Raw genomic sequence first — 18,423 nt, forward strand, 5'->3', positions numbered from 1 at the left:
TCAGGATATTCCGGAATGAATTTAATTGTCTCAAATGTACGTTTAAGGTCACCGTCATTTGCTATCTCTGCAAGCTGATCCTCCTGTTGCACAGACATGCTCGAATCACTCGGTTTATTCTCAAACGGGTCACGAATTCACTCCTTCGCAGTTTGTGGGTCTTCGAGGTTATAGGCTCATCTTCTGGCTCGTCAGGTGACCTTTCTCGCCGTAAAAAAATCTCTCCAAAGACTTCTGTTTTCCAGTCACTTTAGCTCGTGTCATACAGTGGGGAGAACAAGTATTTGATACACTGCCAATGGGAAAACCCATTGGCAGTGTATCAAATACTTGTTCTCCCCACTGTGTATATATACACCAAACAATATGTACTGCTTGCAGTCCAATCAACGGATTTCTATGACGACGTTCTAATCTATACTGTAGTATTTTATGTAGAGTAGACAGGGATATTGATGTGTTAAGCAGGGCCACAGGACAAAGTTAATTCGGCCTGAATGCGATCATTATTAAAATATTATCTCTGTGTGGCCCGGTAGCAAATGTGCCACGAACCGGTACCGGTCCGCGGCCCGGCGGATGGGGATCCCTGATCTAAAGCACCTCACGATTTAATTCGATTACGATTTCAGGGTGCTTGGATTCGAATATTGAATGATGATCATGCTATTGACGCTAATCACGATTATCGATGCATCATGTCATGTGTACCAGGTGTGGGTGGGCATTAGTCTTACCTGGGGGGGAAGCTACAATGCTCAAGTAGGTCGAAATCCAGCGTAGGGCTACTGAACCTTAAAACATGTTTCGTTTTCTCCTTGAGATAACTGTTGTTGTGATTTGGTCTAAAAAAATAAAAGTTGATTTGATTTTATTTGCCTTAGAACAGGGGTCCCCAACCTTTTTTGCACCACGGACCGGTGTTATTTGGGTCTTTTATTCACGGACCGGTTTTCTGAGAAATTTTGCAAACCATCAAAAATTGATACGATGCGGTTCTGCGCATGCGTGTAACGTTAAACATAGCCGCATAATGCGCAAATGCAGCGATCCCAAAGTAAACACTACAAACTTTCTTGAAAGAAAGGAATATTAACTTGCGTTTAATCATGGAAGGACTTGTAGAAAAGTTCTCCACAGACACATCCTGCCATGTTAGCTGCACACAACAACTGCACACCGCTCTCACCATTAACGACTTCGCCTTGTCGTTAAGGATTAATTAAGAAGCCCGCTTAACAAAGATACGATGTTGGAAATTGTAGCAAGGTATTCAATGCTCTCGTTGCGATGTCAGGATATTCCGGAATGACTTTAATCCAGAACCTCGGTAGACTTGTTGTCTCAAATGTACGTTTAATAAGGTCGCCGTCATTTGCGATCTCTACAAGTTGATCTTCCTGTAGCACAGACATGCTCGAATCACTCGGTTAATTCACAAACGGGTCACGAATCCACTCCTTCGCAGTTCGTGGGTCTTCGAGGTTGTAGGCTCGTCAGGTGCCCTTTTTCGCCGTAAAAATATCTCCAAAGACGTCTGTTTTCCAGTCATCTCCGCTCCTGTGGAGGCTAATTATTTCCGGGAACAAATGTGCTGCGCCCGCGGTCTAGTAATACGTTATTATCGAGGACAAGCGACATAGATATATTATATACACAAACAAGATGTAAGGCTAGCAGTCCAATCAATGGATTTCTATGACGACATTCTAATCTATCCCGTAGTATTATATCTAGAGTAGTGTGTTAAGCAGGGGCACAGGGTTAATTCGGCTAGAATGCGGTCGTTATTAAATAATTATTCCTGTGCGGCCCGGTAGCAAATGCGCCCCGGACTGGTACCGGTCCGCGGCCCAGCAGATGGGGACCCCTGCCTTAGAACACATACATAACTGAACAGTATGGACATGCATTGTTTTTTTTTTTAGGTAACCTATTGTGGTTCCTCGGTTTTGTTATTATTATAGCGGACCGTGTGGGTTGCTGTAGGCACACTCTTCGTGAAGAACAAAAACTCAGTAGACTTGTGCACCTTTGGGCGAAGCCGTCCCGACTCTTTATTGAACCGCCAACAACTCAACAACAACCACTTTCTCCCTCTCGTTTTTTCTTGTTTCCCGCGCTTGCGCACGTCATTAACATGAGACACATTTGTGTGTTACATTATTATCATTATTATTAAAGATCCCGATCGATAGGGTCCGATCACGTCATTTTCAAAGTATCGGAATCTGCAAAAAAATATCAGACATGCCTTTTTTTTAATATATGTATATTTTTTATTTAAATCGTTTTCTAATTGTATTTAACGTTACAGACAAAATGTCTTACACTCATCCAGAGTAGTTTTGGCTTAAAGTAGGGCTATCAAATTTATTGCGTTAACAGCGGTAATTAATTTTTTAAAGTTAATAATGTTACATAATTAACGCATGCGCTGCACGACCCACTCACGCATTGTCGCGTTCAATCTGTAAAGAAGGCGTTTTACCTATAGAGAGCGCTAAAAGGCAGCGAGAGAGAGTAGAGAGAATTTGACAGCCTTTGGAGCCATTTTATGTGTGGCTAAAGCCTTACAATGCCTCTCTCAGCAATTAAAAATTACGTGGGAGGCAATGTGGGGAAGAAAGGTAGAAGTTGATCATTTTCTTAACACCCTATGTTCTTTCCCAACGCGGAGAAGATATATCAATTGGTGCCCCTACGCACAGTCATGGTTGCACTTCCCATCATGCATTTGGGCAGAAGTTAAATGGCTGTAGTATCATTTACTGAAAGCTCAACAAATACACTAGATGGCAATATTTAGTCACAATATAAAAAGTCACATTTATCCTTTAAGAATTACAAGTCTTTCTATCCGTGGATCCCTCTCACAGAAAGAATGTTAATAATGTAAATGCCATCTTGAGGATTTATTGTCATGATAAACAAATACAGTACTTATGTACTGTATGTTGAATGTATATATTCGTCCGAGTTTTATTCATTTTTTTTCTTAATGCATTGCCAAAATGTATATGATCGGGAAAAATTATCGGGAATGATTGGAATTGAATCGGGAGCAAAAAAAAAAAGCAATCGGATCGGGAAATATCGTGATCGGTAGATACTCGAACTAAAACGATCAGGATCGGATCGGGAGCAAAAAAACACGATCGGAACAACCCTAATTATTATAGTTATTTTTTGTTCCGCAGCCCGTTTGAGCTCAATTTGACCCCCTTAGAATGCTTCAAAATGCACCAAAATTGGCAGGCAAGTCAAGACCGGTGCAAATTTTGATACTGTGTAAAGACAAATTCCAAATACACTATGTAGCGCCAAGCGCCCCCTAGCAGTCATTCTTTGTCCTGCCGACGCTTCGAGCCCTTCTTTGACCCGCTCAGAATGCTTCAAAACTCACCAAACTCAACAGCCAGGTGAACACTGGTGAAAACTTTGATAAAATGTAAAAAAAAAAAAAAAAAAAAAAAGCGCAAATGTGTATAGCGCCCCCTAGGAACAAAACCATCATTTCATTTCTTTCTTTTTTTTTTTAAGGTGAAAGAGGAGGTAACAACGCAAAGGTTAAAACTTAGAACACATCAGTACTATATGAATGGGATACCATACGCGGTGCCCAGACTGCCGTTAGTACTACATCCAGTTTTCTTTGGGTGGAAAGAGCATGTCCGTGGGTGGGCACTTGAAAATATTTCTGCAGTACTGCGCACTCCTACTCATTAGCCACGTTTACATGGAGCCAAATATTCCAATTGCAATCGGTTTAGATGTTCAAACCGAATAAATGTGTTCCATATAAACACCTCATTCGGAATGAACAGGCCCAAACCGAATGGAGTTTCATTCCGTTTGACAGGGGTGGAATATTCCTTTTCCCAAACCGATTAGAAGTAAAATTATATCATGTAAACAGGGAAGTGGAATGGTGTCTGGTTGCGTTCTTTCTGCACATGCTCCGTACTGACGTGTTGACGTCACTTGGTGACGTAGGTAACGTCACTTGCAACATGGCTTCCAAGCAAACGCACAGCGCACCCACACAACTTTTTAAATGAACGGCGTGTCATTCTGAAGTTTTGTTTCCACTCGAAAAGTTAAAACAGCAGCTGATCTGACAATCGATCTCCATGTTTTGCAACGTGACGCTTTGTTTTGATTAATCTGCGCATGTCAGACGGCAGTTGTCAAACGTCCTTTCGGAATAAAGGCAGACACAAGTAAACGCTGGATCGGAATAGATGAAGTGACATGTAAACAGCTGATCTGAAATTTCCATTCGGAATGATTTGAATCGGTATGAATAAAAGTCAGGATGTAAACGTGGCTTGTGACTGGTGTAAATGCGCACCGCTGCACCCGGTCTGATCGAAGGAAGGGCGGACCAAATCATTTAATGAAAATACGGGGGTAGAGGGTAGGGGGTGTCTGGCAATACATATGCTCTCTGGGTGTTTACTTTTTGCCAAAAACAAAACAAGAAAAATAAACCCTTCGTTTTATTCCTGTTAAAATTATAATTAATATTTAAATTTGCAAACGATTCCCTAATGTTCTAATTTTCTTTGTGGGCCCCATCGGGGCATGGGCCCTTAGAATCATTATCACTTTTCACCCCTATACGGTGCCCCTGAATGTAAGTGCTAGCATGGCAAATGTTAATGTAAAACCAGTTCATTTTTAATGCAACTCTGGTTTGTCTATCACCACCAATGGCTGCCAATGAGATAATGGAGCTTCCATGTGCAATGGGACTTGGAGAATAAGACACAATCAAACCATTTTGATAACACTCAGGGTTAACCAAGGATTCTAAGGTTGTGCAAGACAAGCTATAAAACGCCTAATAATGCCATAGCTTTGATTCTAGAATTGCTCTAGGAGGCGCCATCACGCTGTGTACCTCAAAGACAGAAAGGCAGCTAAAATTAAGCCATGCCACAAACCACTCTAAGATCCGAATGGTCAGATAGTGATGGTGTGACAAGGAAGGAGGAAGAGGAGCCAAGGGGGTGGTCAAGGGTTCTGATAGGAACTGTTGGCAATTCACCATTACAAGAGTTCTTTTGTCTGTAGGCTTCTGACATCAGCATGTGCGTCAGTGAAAGACAGACCCCGCTCATATACGCACAGGCACATTATCTGGGTGTGTTAACGCTGTCATCGCCACAAACTAGTTTTGGTTTTCCTGGTATTGTAGAGATTTTCCTTACAGTGCACATGATGCAGTTTATTAACTGTGGGCATGACTTTGTGCGGCTGTCTTTGGTTTTCTTCCACAGACCCACAAGAAGGTGCTGTGGTTCTTCTGCCGACAGAATGCCAGCAAAGAATGGTGCAGCTGCTCTACTTCCTACCCAAGATGTCCCGTGCTCTCTTGGCCAATCTGAGCTTCTGTTGCAGCAACGGACGAATCTCTGCTGGCCTTGCTGCCTCTCTTATTCGTATTATACACCTGAGGTGAGCTTGGAATTTTAGCAGAATTAGATACAGTAATTTTCACACTATAAGGCACACCTGACTATAAGCCGCCACCTACCAAATTTGACACGAAAACGACATTTGTTCATAGATAAGCTACACAGGACTATAAGGCGCAGCTGGAATGTACAGTATTTTTATTGCACTATATTATGGGATTTTTACACCAAAAGATATTAACTGGTAACACATTATTTAACAGCAGCATCATATGAAAGTCATAAGACCATAAACCACCATGAAGCTTTGAACCAATTGGCTGCAAAGCATTATTGCCTCAGGAAGTTTAATTTGGCCATCACTGCTCCCGTGGGGCAGACAATCAACCTCTGCTGCCACCTGCTGCCAACACTGCTATTGTCCAACATGCCTCCTAGCATGCATTGCAGCGATACAGATGTAAATAACTATCATAGTTCATGTTCTGTGCGAATTATAGCTGAAACGAATACTCGAGTAACTCGAGTTTAAAAACTGGTCCGAGTAATTTTATTCACCTCGAGTAATTGTTTATTTTGACAGCTCTAAGCATCACGTTTTGCTCGGACTACTTTTAATGCGGGACAACGCGCTGATGTCACGTGCGTAGAGGAAGAAGCAAAAAAAAAAAAAAACTTACTGCAGCCGACAGCCGCTACAAACGACGCCGACGTTGCTAAATACTAGCCCGCACGATGCTACGTTGGTAGCAGGTAGCGTCTGATGAATCTCATAGAGATCACATGTATGTTGAACTAGATGCGAAATGACATACTCGGCCGCGTCTGGGCAGCGTTAGTAAACAGCAGTCATCTTAAAGCAGTAGAGCGCTAAGCGCTAATAAAGAGCGCTAAGCGCTAATAAATAAGATTAACGTTACTGTCACTAGCTCACGTAACGTTAGCCCTGCGGAGGGCTAGGTTTCTATTAATTTTGACCACTTTCGATGCGTGGCTAACGTGTCTTCCATACAGGCTTTAACATAACATAGCGTTGCGGAGTGATGAGGGTGTAAAATAAAAACTCAATGCTAACTATCAATTTTAGCTCAGTAGTCATTGCTCGATAAAACACCAAGTAGCACTGGTCCCTAATGTGCTCCAATACAGCCTGTATCATACATTTATTTTGAAGACTGCAAAAAATCAAAATCCTATCAGGACTTACAGTTAAGACTAACTTAAAACTTAACTACAACTTAAAAATGGCTTGAAACAAATAGAAATTCAATTGAAACACGTGGGGAAAAAAATCCTAACTTTTAAGTGATGTGTGTTACCAAGCGTAACAGCATTTTTAGGTAATATATAAAAAATTTTTTAAGAAGATCTAAAGGTTGTAAAGTGAATTAGTCTTTTTTGTAATTATTTTAGTTACATCTGAGATGCAATTGTTGACTGTTTTCAACAATATACATAGAAAATAAAGACATTGATTGACTGAAAATGGTTCAAGATTAGATTAAATGTCTTGTTTTCTCATGTTTATTTATAATTGCTCTTCACCTAAAAATATGTTTTATCCGATTACTCGATTAATCGATAGAATTTTCAGTCGATTACTCGATTACTAAAATATTTGATAGCTGCAGCCCTATTTTCTTCAGTTACTGTTCTAGTTGTTTCATTAATTGCTAGTTATGGTATTTGCTCACACATCTTTGACAGTGGCGCCATAAGACTTTTATTAGACAATCATAATTATGACATGACACTGTCATGAGCATTAATGAATCCTCATAACAAATGTCATTTAATGTTAGCTAGCAAATTATCTCACTTTTCAATGGATGTAAAACATCCGAGCTGGACATAAGTAGAGTTGGTGACATAATTTACCCAGATGACACTTATGACATCTGTCAGAAGCATTCAGTAATGCCCATGACAGTGTCATGTCATAATGGCGTACCGCAAGCAACACGTCACTTCTGCTCATTAATATTCATGACATTAGCTACTGTTGCTAGAGCAAGGACAAGCCACCGTTTGTCCCTAATAGGAAATGAATGGAAATCGTGTACGAAGGAGATGTTTACAGCGCTAAACCTACCAATTCTCTCCGAAAATGATGTGCCTGGTGCCAAATTGACTGGCATAGATGTGGAAGAACATAAAAATGTTCAGTTGAAGAGATGGCTTTACTGTCGAAGGCTGAAAAAGGCGAAAAAAAACGAGCCGACCTAAGCATAGCTTTAGCTTTTTTTTTATCAACGCGATTGACAATGACATTCTCCGGTTTCAACAAGCTATCCTTTACCATCAGCCCTGTCTTTCTTATATATCCTCTGGTTGTCCTATGTCTCTTACCGTTCTTGGGGGTAATTTAGTTAGCTTTGTGTAGCGATCGCAAATGCTACTCAGTGACAGCCAACGAACACTTTTAATTTTTTCATTGATAACACATCTTAATCCTATAATTTATTTACACTTCCCCCTTACTAAAGTTGTTTTTTATGTATATATAACAGAAACTGTAACAGTGGCAGTCAGATACCATTGTAATTTTTTTCAGGTCATTCATTGTCAGACAGAAGCAGCACGGCACAACGTCACGCTAAAAAAATAAAGTAAAAATATAAAAATGGCTTACCTCTTTGTCCTCTGAAAGACCATGCCAACCCAACGTAGTGTTTACTGCATATGAAACGTGAATGGATTCGCCGAGCTGGTGTTAAAGTCCGCGTGAGTTGATTTGGTCTTCACATTTTTTCCTCCCGAGTTTTTGGTTTCCGGGAACGAATGAAGACAACATCCTTCATGGTCGTAATGTCTAGAGTCATTTCTACAAGTTCCAAAAAAGCAATGCGTGATCGGCATGTTCGTTTTTGAAAGATTACTGGCGAAAAGTAGCACTTTTTACATTGGGTCTATGCGAGGGCGGGTCTATAATGTCCCACTTCGGCTTTACTTCCGCTTTACGATGCGACGTCACGGTCTAAAAATAGCCTGCGTGCGGTGTTGTGCCGAAAAATAGCCGCCCCGCGTGAAATGTCCCCCCTGACGGGAACGCTTGTTTATAACGCATTATTTGAGCGTTTATTTTATTTTATTTATTTGTTTATTCATTTTATTATTGAGCGCCCACACGTCACTTTTACAAACAGCTTTTTCTTACCAATCGATGGACATGGAAACGATTTTCTTGTGCCGTGAATATTTATTATTTTACTCTGCTTGAACTAATAAATGTCATACCAGTGTGATTGTCATTGAGATATGGTCGTGAAAACCTGTAGACTAATACATTTCTGTTCAAAGATGTTTATATGGCCCAGTCCACGATTTGTTACTAAAATACAGTACTAGTATTTTGTTTAATTTATTTATTTAAAACTGATTTTACAGTCGTAAATCCATTACTGTAATGCGTCCATGACAACATTTGATGTTTTCACCTCAATAAAGCGTTATAAATAAGCTTTCCCGTCAGGGGGGACATTTCACGTGGGGCGGCTATTTTTCGGCACAACACCGGTACGCCATTATGGTGGTCTAATGAGGCCACTGTCAAATAAAGTGTTACCTATTAACCAAAATAAATCAACAAATAAGCCACACTGCAGTATAAATGAAGGAAAAAAGTAGCGGCTTATAGTCTGAAAATTACTGCAATTTTTTTGGAGGCTGGCTTTAACGTCCCATCTTAAACATGCTATATTATGGAACACAAGATGACAACTTGACCAGGACTTCCACTAATTACAACAAATGCCCAGATCAGGATGTACCTTGACTGCCTGCACAAAGTCTGCTTGAATTCTCTTGCTCACACGTGACCTACATGAAAAAAAGTGGTAAAGAAAATGGATGGATGAAAAATGTTAAGTATGGAGATATCTGAGCATACCAACTACGTATTCAGACACCACTGGCCAGATTGATTCATAACCAGACGACCCCCCTTTCCGGATCCCATCTGGCACTTGAAGAGGTTCCTTTCTCCCGGTAGATGGCAGGAGTGCACTGTCACGCTTGCACAATCTTTGACAACTGACTTATCATGGCAGTAGGTCAACATTAACACATTTCCAGGGAAGAGGTAGCCTCAGTCCAAACAGGATGGGCAAGAAGAAACACAAAGAGCTCATTTTTTGGAGAGTGGAAAATGCAATGACTAGCACTCGGCAGTCTCCTTTCGGCCCTCCCACAACACAATATTGTGCGTGCTGTCTTGTTACTACTGATCTCTTCATCTTCGCATGCGGGGCAAGGGATGATTTAATAAGCTGACTGTCTGAACTCTTTTTGTTCCTTCAATTTCAAAACTATGCCAAACGTGATAAAATGTTAAATCAATTTTTTTCAATTTACCCAGCTGCCTCTGTGAGAAAACTTGTCCTCATTAGGGTCATGAGCGAGCGGCAAATGACTTTGATTGACAAAGGAGTCCCGATGCTTGGTTTTTGACTTCCGATCTGTTATTTATTTATTTATTTTCAAAATATGCTTTGCCGTTATGAAACCTATATCTATAACCTAAAAAAATGGCAAAAAATCATTTTCTGTATTAAACCGAGCTCTACTGGTACCTCCTCAAGAATATTACACAATGTTCTGGTACTATCATTAGTTCCTAAAAAGCAAAAAGTTTCACTCAGCAGACACATTTGCCTATTGGTTAAATTTACAGCAGCCGAAAAGCACCATGGTACTGTCAACATGCGACTACTGGATCAGATCCAATCTTGTAACGAAATCCGATAGTGTCTGATACTCCAAAAATAGCCGTAGCGGGTGCCGATACCAATACTGAGTGTCGGATACTGCTTCATGTTGCACATGATTTATTCGACTTCTATTTTGATTTATTAATTATTTATTTTGGCGAGATTGGATCGCTGCGATTGCAATCTTGACCTGCTACCAAAACTGCGTACTAGAAGGGCAATAATGTTAAATATATTCCTTGATATTCCGTAAATTTGTACATCAAAAACACTTATTTAAAACTTTTTTTTACCTTGAAATTTAGCATAATCAAGTTAAAATGTGGCAACTTATTACTAGCTGTGTTTAACGAACTTGGCAATATTCAGAGAACTATACAACAAACATTGGGCTATGAGCCAACAATGACTGTATTTATTTGAGTAAAGTTTTCTGATCCAGTTCCAACAATGCCATGCAAGTTTTTCAGTTAATTCTACTCTGCTCTTTTAGGTCATCACTAAGTGGATGGTCAGTCGGAAACCAGGAAGCGGCCTTACAGGATGTGGACTACATCAGCTTCCTGTTCTCCACCCTTACCGGCTTCTCGTGTGACCAACTCGCCTCCCTGCAGGAGGCTGGCGACACCAAAGTGGTGACCCCCACCCCTCTGTCGCCCCTTATGCTTCACTGCACCCCGTTGGATCACTTCACGCACCACTGGGACATTGTGGAGGTATTTATATAATTATCATCAAGGGTGTAGGTTTGGTCTCAACATTGGTAGGGACAATATAACAGCATAACCTGCATGTACACTTTTTGCTGTGGACGGGACATTAATAAGACCAAACAGAACCTTTGTTTCAAAAACTACTGAAGAAACATTTTAAAAAGTTCCAGAATAAGTATCTGGATTTTATTAGTAAATTTAATTTGCTTTGTTTGAACGTAACTTCAATTATATTCATATGCACAATAAATACAAACTTGAAAAAAAAATCTTAGGACTACTCAACATTGTCTGTAATTAGGGCTGTCAAACAAATGAAATTTTTAATCGAGTTAATTACAGCTTAAAAATTAATTAATCGTAATTAATGGCAATTCAAACCATCTATAAAATATGCCATATTTTTCTGTAAATTATTGTTGGAATGGAAAGATAAGACACAAGAGACAAGACTGATATATGCATTCAACATACGGTACATAAGTACTGTATTTTTTTATTATAACATTAAATCAACAAGATGGCATTAACATTATTAACATTCTCTTAAAGCGATCCATGGATAGAAAGACTTGTAGTTCTTAAAAGATAAATGTTAGTACAAGTTATAGAAATGTTATATTAAAACCCCTCTTAATGTTTTCGTTTTATTAAAATTTGTAAAATTTTCAATCAAAAAATAAACTAGTAGCTCGCCATTGTTGATGTCAATAATTACACTATGCTCATTCATGGTACTAACCCATAAAATCAGTTGGACCCAAGCACCAGCAGAGGGCGCCAAACACCAAAAAACAAGTAACAAGCGGACATTACACTGTACTGTACATTTTAATCTGTTTGAGCGGGGCATGTGTGTTACTTGCGTCAAATATTTTAACGTGATTAATTAACGTGATTAGAAAAAAAATTGATTACCGCCCGTTAACGCGATCATTTTGACAGCCCTATCTGTAATATAAATAGATATACCGGTAACTAAAAACGTCTTTGTTAGACAATACCAAAAATAAATTAAAATTGAGCCTTTCTTCTGGTTAAACACTACTGCTTTTGTCCATAAGCACAGCCAAACTTGACAAAAATTAACCCTTCTTTGTGTTGCTTTCAGACCAAATAAAACAATTGAAAATTGACTGACACACACAGACTTGGGACCTCTCTCTCTTAGCAGATTGTTGCTCACATTTTTTCTGGTTCTATAGTTTCTAGCTGAGTTCACTACATTTCTCACAGTTTAATTACCGTTAACAGTCGAAAACACATACAGGAGGACTCTCTAAGCAGCCTTCTACTCGAGTTATGCTAACTCTGATGCAGGTTGGACTTTCAGTAGCAAAATTAGTGGTGTGTTCCCTACCTCGACAACATTGACGTCTTTTTATATTACTTACAGTGGCTGCCACTGCTGCTGATGAAAAACAAACCTAATATCCCTCCTCTTCGAAAGGGAATTGGGGAGGCGGCATGACATTATTCTGTTGCTGTGCTTGTGTGTGGGGGGTAGGTGCAAGTCATCAGCCAATAAAATATGTGTTTGAGGAAAAAAAAAATAATGGACCAGCACATTTAGCAAGTGAAAATGGGGAAATGTCAGTCTGAAGTTAAGGAAAGTAATTAATAATGGTTGGGTCAATTCTGTCCTTACAACATACAGTGGGGCAAATAAGTATTTAGTCAACCACCAATTGTGCAAGTTCTCCTACTTGAAAAGATTAGAGCGGCCTGTAATTGTCAACATGGGTAAACCTCAACCATGAGAGACAGAATGTGGGGGAAAAAAAAACAGAAAATCACATTGTTTGATTTTTAAAGAATTTATTTCCAAAGTAGAGTGGAAAATAAATATTTGGTGAACTACAAACAAGCAAGATTTCTGGCTGTCAAAGAGGTCTAACTTCTTTTAACGAGATCTAACGAGGCTCCACTTGTTACCTGTATTAATGGCACCTGTTTTAACTCATTATCGGTATAAAAGACACCTGTCCACAACCCTCAGTCAGTGACACTTCAAACTCCGCTATGGCCAAGACCAAAGAGCTGTCGAAGGACACCAGAGACAAAATTGTAGACATGCACCAGGCTGGGAAGACTGAATCTGCAATAGGTAAAACGCTTGGTGTAAAGAAATCAACTGTGGGAGAAATTATTAGAAAATGGAAGACATACAAGACCACTGACAATCTCCCTCGATCTGGGGCTCCATGCAAGATCTTTCCCGTGGTGTCAAAATTATAACAAGAACGGTGAGCGAAAATCCCACAACCACACGGAGGGGCCCAGTGAATGACCTACAGAGAGCCGGGACCACAGTAACAAAGGCTACTATCAGTAAAACAATGCGCCGCCAGGGACTCAAATCCTGCACTGCCAGACGTGTCCCACTGCTGAAGAAAGTACACCTCCGGGCCCGTCTGCGGTTCGCTAGAGAGGATTTGGATGATCCAGAAGAGGACTGGGAGAATGTTTTATGGTCAGATGAAACCAAAATAGAACTTTTTGGTAGAAACACAGGTTCTCGTGTTTGGAGGAGAAAATACTGAATTGCATCCGAAGAACACCATACCCACTGTGAAGGATGGGGGTGGAAACATCATGCTTTGGGGCTGTTTTTCTGCAAAGGGACCAGGAAGACTGATCGGTGTAAAGGAAAGAATGAATGGGGCCATGTATCGAGAGATTTTGAGTGAAAATCTCCTTCCATCAGCAAGGGCATTGAAGATGAGACGTGGCTGGGTCTTTCAGCATGACAATGATCCTAAACACACAGCCAGGGCAACAAAGGAGTGGCTTCGTAAGAAGTATTTCAAGGTCCTGGAGTGACCTAGCCAGTCTCCAGATCTCAACCCTATAGAAAATCTGTGGAGGGAGTTGAAAGTCCGTGTTGCCCAACAACAGGCATTGTTATGGTTTGTTTTGAAAGTTTTTGCCTTTAGTTTCATTCATTTGGGTGATTACACTGCCCTCTAGTCTGCCTCATTTCACGTGGCTGAATCCAGCTGCACCCTTTTAAGACCAACATAAGCTAAGTTTTTGTTTGAGCTAATGTTTTTTAATGCATTCGTAATTTAAAGGTATATTTAGCTGTTTTTTGTGGGAATATGTGTTTTAACTATTTGTTAACAGCATTGCAATAAAAAAAAAAAAATAAAAAAAAAAAAATTGGCATTTTATAGCATTTAAACTAGCGGACTTTTGCTATGTAAGTTAGCCAATTGTTCTTTTGTTGTACATATATCCTCATTTATTTATTTTTTTATACCGTTTGAGGCTCAGGTATTTTATTTTTTTATGTTCCTTATCCGATTACTCTATTATTCGAACTAACTACTTCATCGATTAATCGACTACTAAAATAATCGATAGCTGCATGCCTACAATCAAGTAAAAAACTACACCAATTACACTTCAATGAGGGCTTATGGATGAAACGGTTCAAAATACTGTACTAATGACTTTTGTGCCTCAAAAAAATATCAGCACTGTAGAGTTAAGTACAGTGTATTTTTATAATACAGGACTAAAGTTGACAATAGTAGGAGTTTATGACTATACAGTATTTACTATCATATAGTTGATATCCTTAAATCGCCCAGCACTAAGTGAAAGTATGTCTTTCATGTTCATCTCTTACCAAGAACATTACATTCTGAATTGAAATGATAAAATAGAAAAAAAAAAAAAACGGGAAGAAAAAAAAAAAAAAACAACCAGTTGATATTCTGGACAGCAGTCGTCTGACCTTGAAGACTTCTCTGCATCTCGCACCAGGGGCTCGAAGCATTGAAAGCTTTATCTGGTCGGCCCCTTCTGAAACAGGGAAGTTTTATCGTGGAGTGCAGGTTGGAGATGCATGGTTGTCGGCCACTTTTGGATATGTACGAGCACTGATGAGAGCCGGTGGCGTGATGGGAATGTGACATTTCCGCACTGAAATTACAGTTAACGTAGCCGTGCCCCGGGGCAAGTCTGCATGCGAGTGGGGGTGGGGCGCCTTCTAATCACTAATTCAGCACCTCAATTAAGGCCTCAGATCCTGCCTCTCTCATTTGCCTGTCTGAGTCAATCACAGCCAAGAGGAGGGAAGGGGTGCGGTGGTGGGCATTAAGGGAAGGACCGTGTCAGCGGTGCTGCGACTAATGAGACGGGATTGTTTCTAATGACGTGGAGAATGTCAACAGGTGCGCCACTGTGACAAATGCTGGCATTCACACTTCCTCGCGCTTTTTATAAAATGAGAAATTTGATTATTAGGGTTTGAAAGAAATGAGGATTAAGTCCATACATGTCTTGTTCTTGTGTGCAGTACAACTTTGACCTGTTTTTTTTTTCTCACTGCAATGAAATCTGAGGTGCAACAATTAATTGATTAATTGACAACTAATTGATTAGCAAAATAATCAACAAATATTTTGATAACCAATTAATCGTTGAGGACCTTTTTCACCTTAAACTTGTCTAATTCTAGAAATTATAACACACATAACTTCTCAGTTCTCTCAGTATTATCAGATATCTTAATTATATTCAGTCAAAGTAAGACATGAACATTTTTTTTTTACTTTGAAACACAACAATTCACATTTTTGCCAAATTTCGGACATCTTACTGTCTAAACTAGCTTCTTAATAAGTGTGCAACAACTAATCGATTAAATCGATTAATAAATTAGTTGCCAATGATTTGATAATCGATACAGTTGAAGGTAAGTCATCAATTTTGTCTTCATTGCTACTTACAACATGGCGAAAAGAACTTAAAGGTAAATTATGAAAGTAATTGAAAGAAGTGACATCCGAATAATTGATTAAATAATCGTTCGATTAATCGACGATGATCTAGTTGCAGCCCTAAATAAAGTAGTATGGTAGTGAAGTGGTTTTTCACAATTGTCAACACGTTTCTCAGTGCAATAACAGCTTTCTCAATAGCTGCACACACAAAACTGACAAGTGCACACACAAAATGCTAAACCTGACACTCCTTTTGCAAGAAGACTCTTGCCATTAAATCTCTACGCTGTGTTCACTCGTGTTTTCATTTCCTACTCACAGTCCTATTTCCAATGACACGCATCCCATTCCACTGAGTACACACAGCTAAGCTTTTGCTGCACACTACAAAGCATTTACACCACATTGTCGTGCAAAACTGAAAACACTAGTCAAATGGAACTCACCATATGAGTAACAAGGAGTCTGTAAAATAAGATATATTCCCTTTTTTGGAAAAATGACTCTGTATAGCCAACTTTTTTATTAAACTTTCAAACAGCACACAAATATGCAACATTTTCTTTTCTTTTTGTACATGATTGAGGATTCATCATGCTGAAGCCTCATCATGCCTTTGATTTCTGTCAGGCCACAGGGCCTCGTTCACATCACAAGCGATGTTCTCCCAATCTAGACATCTCTGGAAGAATCACCTTGCGTGGATCGTATTGAAAGCTGCATTATCTGCTAGGATCTTCTGTTTGTCTCAGGGTAATTGAATTGTTTACATGAACCATTTTCACAATTAGGGTCTCCTGGTCTGGGGTGGAAACACGTCTTTTGCCCCCACTGTGAGGTTGTATTGCAAATCAGAACTACCGTGAGCACACTGTATTACTGTACATTGAATGCAGTATTGTATTACAGTACACAGTGTATACAATATACAATGTATATAAATACATACTAAACAAATGCTGCATTGTTTTACAGTACACGAGACATGTTTACCTATTCTCCATCCGGAATGTTCTTATGACGACACCAACAGTATGTCTGCTGATCTTGAGCTGGACCCTCAAGCCAGTCTCCCTCATACTCAAACTATGGTTCAGCAAATGGTCTATCAGTAGGCATGTGCCGGTATGAGATTCTGACGATATGATAACCTTAAGCCAAAATATCACGGTTTTGCGGTATTGCTGTTACAGCTCGAAAGTGTGTTATTCTGAGATATGTGTTTAAAAAAAAATAACTTTTATTCCATTGGACATGGTTTTTATTTTTCAAAACATATTAGCAAAATGGAACATAAGTACAGTGGTACCTCTACATACGATCACTTCGACACACGATCTTTTCGACATCCGACGTAAAATTTGAGCCGCCATTTGTTTCTACATCCGACGAGTTGCTCGAAATACGACGACATGACAGCACTGCAAACGAACCCACGGTGGATTTTCTTATGTGAGAAATCAACACAGTTTTCAAAAAAAGTTGATACAGTTGGAGAAACAAGGAAAAAAGTGATGCTTACCTTTGAAATGAAGATGCAAGTTATAGAAAAATATGAGCTTGGGGTGCGCGTCCCTGAACTGGCTCAACAATACAGCTCCATGATCCTCTTATGACCACCGTTCGCCACTATTTATAAGTTAAGGTGACAATTATTATTGTGGTAACATTGCCAAGGAAATCGCCAGCTTTGTCACGTTTTTATCATTTATTTAAGAACTTATCCAACACAAAACGCTCATTGTCTTAAGCAGTTGACTGCTCTCAGGAAAACGAAAGTATTATCTCTACCGCACCGACCTATCTCACTGGAGACGTCACCTTCGCGGTGCGTTCAGGGACAGTAAAAAGTGTCCGCCATATTAGGATCCGATTCGTTACATTATTTTCAGGAATAATTATTAATTCTTCTTCTTATATTATTCTGAATTATTTATTTATAACTTATTTGTTTTTCTATGTTTAATTGCCATTTGTAACAGTGCCAGCAGTATTTATTAAGAATTTAGTGTATGTTTTTAGGCTTTGGAACGAATTAATGGAATTATAATGTATTCCTATGGGAAAATCCTGCTCGACATACGACCATTTCGACTTACAAACAAGGTCCTGGAACGAATTAAATTCGTATGTAGAGGTACCACTGTATAATGTTAAGTTAAAATAAAAACATAAAACATTAACTGCAATATTCTAAATAAAATTATAACCCATAGCCACAACTCAATATTATTAACAAAAATAATTGAATTATTTTCCATAACAAGCACGTGGTATGACTAGTATCACGTTTCCATTATACACACACTCTCTTTCTCAACACAGACAGTTGCCAGAGAGAGAGAAAAAAAACACGTTTTATACTGGTGCACGATAATTATCGGTCCGATAATTATCGGTCCGATTATAGGAATTATGACGTCATCCCGATAAATCCAATAACATTATTAATAGGACCGATAATATGTACTGTGCGGGCTTTACAGTTTGCACAATAGTATGGGAAATCAATTGACCATTTGCGGGGCATTGCTGCCATCTGCTGGTCAGAATACTTCGCTGCATTTATTTTTTGTTACAGTAGTTTGGTTCATTCACCTACACATTGCGGTGTCTAGCAGTAGCATTGAAAATCGTGAATGCTTTCTGTTACGTTTCCGCCTCGGAAATATATGTCTAAGTATTTTATGTTTGCTATCACATATGGATGTGCAATATATGTTTACTTCTGTGGTGAAGGGTCTTATGTACAGAACTTCACAAGTTGTTGTGTTATAGAAGCCAGCCAATGTTTTAGTAGCTCAAGCTAGTGTGCTTTGCTATACATATAATAGTTGTGTATATA

General features: G+C 39.3%; 1 protein-coding gene across 2 annotated transcripts in view; it reads left to right on the forward strand.

The window, feature by feature from the left end:
• Positions 1-18,423, forward strand: part of tex10 (testis expressed 10) — a 36,051-nt gene that overhangs the window by 8,928 nt on the left and 8,700 nt on the right. For both annotated transcript variants that reach the window (XM_057835502.1, XM_057835501.1), the window contains exons 11-12: positions 5,286-5,463; positions 10,626-10,848. In XM_057835502.1, the coding sequence (XP_057691485.1) occupies positions 5,286-5,463; positions 10,626-10,848 (401 nt within the window). The remainder of the gene's footprint in view (positions 1-5,285; positions 5,464-10,625; positions 10,849-18,423) is intronic.

Source organism: Corythoichthys intestinalis, chromosome 4, assembly GCF_030265065.1.
Source record: "Corythoichthys intestinalis isolate RoL2023-P3 chromosome 4, ASM3026506v1, whole genome shotgun sequence".
Lineage (NCBI taxonomy): Eukaryota > Metazoa > Chordata > Actinopteri > Syngnathiformes > Syngnathidae > Corythoichthys > Corythoichthys intestinalis.